The sequence below is a fragment of the Salvia splendens genome, chromosome 8 (assembly GCF_004379255.2).
Source record: "Salvia splendens isolate huo1 chromosome 8, SspV2, whole genome shotgun sequence".
Taxonomy (NCBI): Eukaryota; Viridiplantae; Streptophyta; class Magnoliopsida; order Lamiales; family Lamiaceae; genus Salvia; species Salvia splendens.
Genome location: NC_056039.1, coordinates 12,556,813 through 12,560,738, shown reverse-complemented (window position 1 = coordinate 12,560,738; position 3,926 = coordinate 12,556,813). Strand labels below are relative to the sequence as shown.

Below are 3,926 nucleotides of genomic sequence, written 5' to 3'. Positions count from 1 at the left end.
TAAGTTTTTACTTTTGGTATGTTTGACAGGATCAAATCAAATACTACTAATTACACTAATTAGAGATTAGTCAACTATTTTCCTTATTATCCTCCCTTAAGCGTTGCGTGGGATGAAGGCACATGCACAACTTGGATCGAAGAAACTCAAAAGCTGGCCGAGGAAGACTCTTGGTGAAGATGTCAGCAAGCTGAAGATGAGATGGGACAAACTGGGTAGTAAGTTTCCCTGAAGCTACAAGTTCTCGAACAAAATGATAATTCAGGTCAATATGCTTAGTTCATTTATGAGTCACAGGATTTTGGCTAAGAAAGATAGCACTCTTATTGTCACAGAGGAGCTGAGGCCGAGAGGATGGAGAGGACTGAAGCTCATGAAGAAGATTTGAGAGCCAAATAATTTCAACAGCAGTATTGGCCATAGCACGATATTCAGATTCACAACTAGAACGAGCAACGGTTGGTTGTTTCTTGGCACTCCAAGAGACGATATTTCTCCCAAGAAAAATCGAATATCCATATGTAGAGCGCCGAGTATCAATGCAACGAGCCCAGTCGGCATCCGAGTATCCAATAACGGAAGAGTCAGTACGACGAGTGAAGGACAGGCCGAAATGGATTGTTCCTTTGACATACCAGATGATACGTTTCAAAGCTTGAAAATGATCATCTGTAGGAGACTGTAGAAACTGGCTGACAAGATTGATAGCATATGAGAGATCTGGTCGAGTGATAGTTAAGTACTGAAGTACCCCAACGAGAGACCTATAAAGAGAAGGATCCCGAAATGGGGAACCTTCACGAACAAGAACCTCCCCTGCAGATAGAGGTGTCGCTACAGGCTTGGAGTCTAATAGCTCAACACGTTTGATAATATCATGAGCATATTTAGCCTGACCGATAAAAAGTCCATCGTGAGTGTAGGAAACTTCAAGACCAAGAAAGTAGTTGAGACGACCAAGATCTTTAATGGCAAACTCCTTATGAATTTGAGATATGAACCTCTGTAGCAAAGACTGATCATTACCAGTGACGATGATATCATCCACATAAAGAAGGAGAAAGATGGTAGACGGCCCCCGATGAAAGTGGAATAATGACGAGTCTGCTCGACTCTGGGAGAAGCCCATACTAAGAAGAAAAATGCTGAATCTAAACCAAGCCAGAGGGGCTTGACGAAGACCATATATGGCCTTTTTAAGCCGACGAACATGGTCTGGAAACCGAGGATCAACGAACCCAGGGGGTTGAGTTATGTAGACTGGTTTGTCAAGAACACCATTGAGAAAGGCGTTCTTCACATCAAGTTGTTGTAAGTGCCACCCACGCTGAACAGCAAGAGTCAAAACAACACGAACTGTAGCAGCTTTCACAACCAGACTGAAAGTATGGTGAAAATCTGAACCAAGAATTTGAGTAAATCCTTGAGCAACCAACCGAGCTTTGTAACGCTCAATAGACCCATCTGCACAATATTTAGTTCTGAAAACCCATTTAGAACCAACAATGTTCATGTTAAGAGGATGAGGCACGAGATCCCATGTGCCATAAGCATGAAGAGAATCAATTTCTTCTTGCATAGCTGATGACCAAGCTGGGGACTAAGCAGCTGACTTGATCCCGCGAGGTTGCGAAGAAGCAACAAGAGCAAAGAGGAAAGCTGGTTAAGATAAGTCAACTGGATAACGGCGTTTATAGATACATGCCCTGGCTCGAGTAACCATAGGATGTTGGACATGAGGTGCAACCTGGGCTGCTGGCTCGGTGGCAGGAGGAGCAGGTTGCTCAGGTTGCAATTCAAGTTGATGCTCAGGATGAGCAGGCAGTTCAGGTTGATGCTTAGGATGAGCAGACATTTCAGGCTGATGTGGAACATCAGGCTCTTCATCATCAAAGAGAGCAGATGGATGCTGAGGCGGAGGCCTTAGAGTAGATGGAGTTGGGACCGAAGGTGTTGGACTAGCTGATGTAGACAGAAGAGATGCCTCATCCATAAAACTCACGATATCCATATTACTAGGGGAAGAAGAGCTCGACTCACTGGAGAAAGGAAATAAAGTTTCATCAAATTGAGCATGCCGAGTAATAAAAATCTGATGGGAGGTCGGATCCAGACAACGAAAACCTTTATACATGCTGCTATAACCCAAGAAAATGCAAGGGCGGCTCTGAGGGGAAAGCTTATCAGCTGCATAATCACGTAAATATGGGAAGGTACGTCAACCAACAGGTCGAAAGAGTGCATAATTAGGAGCAGAACCGAACAAAACTTCAAATGGCGATTGATTTTGTAGCACAGATGATGGGAGCCTGTTAATAATGTATACAGCTGTAGTAAATGCATCGAACCAGAAAGATGCAGGAGCATGAGAGTGAAACATCATAGAGAGGCTTGTCTCAGTGACATGTCGATGTTTACGTTCTGCACGACCGTTTTGTTATGGCGTATATGGATAAGACAAATGGTGATGAATTCCATTTGCAGACATAAACTCACGAACTTGGGCATTAACAAATTCAGTGCCTCCATCACTCTGAAACACTTTGACAGTCTGAGAAACTGATTGTAGACAAATTTATGGAAATGTAGTAATATGTCAAAAAAGTCTGATTTGGCTCGTAATGGATAAATCTAAGAAAATCTTGAGAAATCATCGATAAAAATAACATAATACTTATAACCTTCAGAAGTAGCAATGGGTGCAGGACCCCACAAATCACAATGAATTAGTTCAAGTACAGCAGTAGCACGTTTTTCATTGAGAGCAAAAGGCAAACGTTTACTATTAGCCAACTGGCATGGCGAACAAACACTAGGATCTGACAATAACGAGGAAATTGATAAATGCCCTAATTTATTCAACAAAGAAATGACATGAAATGGGACATGCCCCAAGCGTAGGGCTGGCAATTTTTGACACGACACGATAATCCGACACGAATTCGCACGAAATTATTGGGTTTGGGTCAAGTCTTATTGGATCCGTGTCCTTATCGGGTTGACCCATTAAGAACCCGATAATTTCGGGTTGGGTTCGGGTCGGATGCGGGTCGGATACGGGTAACCCATTAAGAAATAATATTATTATTTTTATTATTATTTAAAAATATATATATTACTTTAATTTTTTAATTTCTTATAAATTAGGTTTAAATAGTATAAAATGAATTTTAATTGTGTAAATTAGGTTAAAAATTAAGGTTTAATTGTGTAATATTAGGTTTTAATCGTGTAATATCAGGTTCGAGTTGTTATCGTGTCGTGTCAACCCATATTCTATCGTGTCGATAACGGGTTCGTGTCGGGTGCGGGTCGTGTTCGGATTTGAAGGTAACAGGTCGGGTTCGTGTTCGGATTTACAGTTTTCTTAACAGGTCGGGTTCAGGTTAGGCCTTATTGGGTTGGGTCATTATCAGGTTGACCCGACAACGAACCAATCCGCACGATTTGCCAGCCCTACCCAAGCGTAAGTGCCATAAAGAAAAATAGCTTTTAAAGTTGTGCTGCGGAGAGCTACAACTAAAGTTGGATCACCACGATCAAGTAAATATAACTCCTTGTCTTGGTTACTCGATTCTGAATGATAAAAGACTGATCAGAGAATAGAACATCAACAGGATAGTCAGATGTCAATTACTGATAGATAACAAGTTTTTCGTAATATGAGGCACAACAAACACATCCAATAATTGTACGTCGTTGGTTAATTTACTCGAGCCAATATGTGAGATAGATAAAGAATTTCCATTACCAGCAATAATGGACCCATTACCAGAGTAAGGTGCACAAGAGTCAATGACATATTGTTGATTTGTCATATGAGTAGGGGTACCCGAGTCAAGATACCAATCAGAGGCCGGAGGAGCCACACTACAAGATGCTTTGAACGCCTCAGCCAAATGTGCAGAAGGAATAGCATTATGAGC

At 41.6% G+C, this 3,926-nt stretch overlaps 1 protein-coding gene across 1 annotated transcript; it reads right to left on the bottom strand.

Annotated features, from left to right (window-relative positions):
• Positions 1-280: 280 nt before the first annotated feature.
• Positions 281-1,579, bottom strand: LOC121745772 (uncharacterized mitochondrial protein AtMg00810-like). The gene has a single exon (XM_042139727.1). It carries the CDS (start codon positions 1,577-1,579, stop codon positions 281-283), a length of 1,299 nt encoding a protein of 432 aa, XP_041995661.1.
• Positions 1,580-3,926: the final 2,347 nt, after the last annotated feature.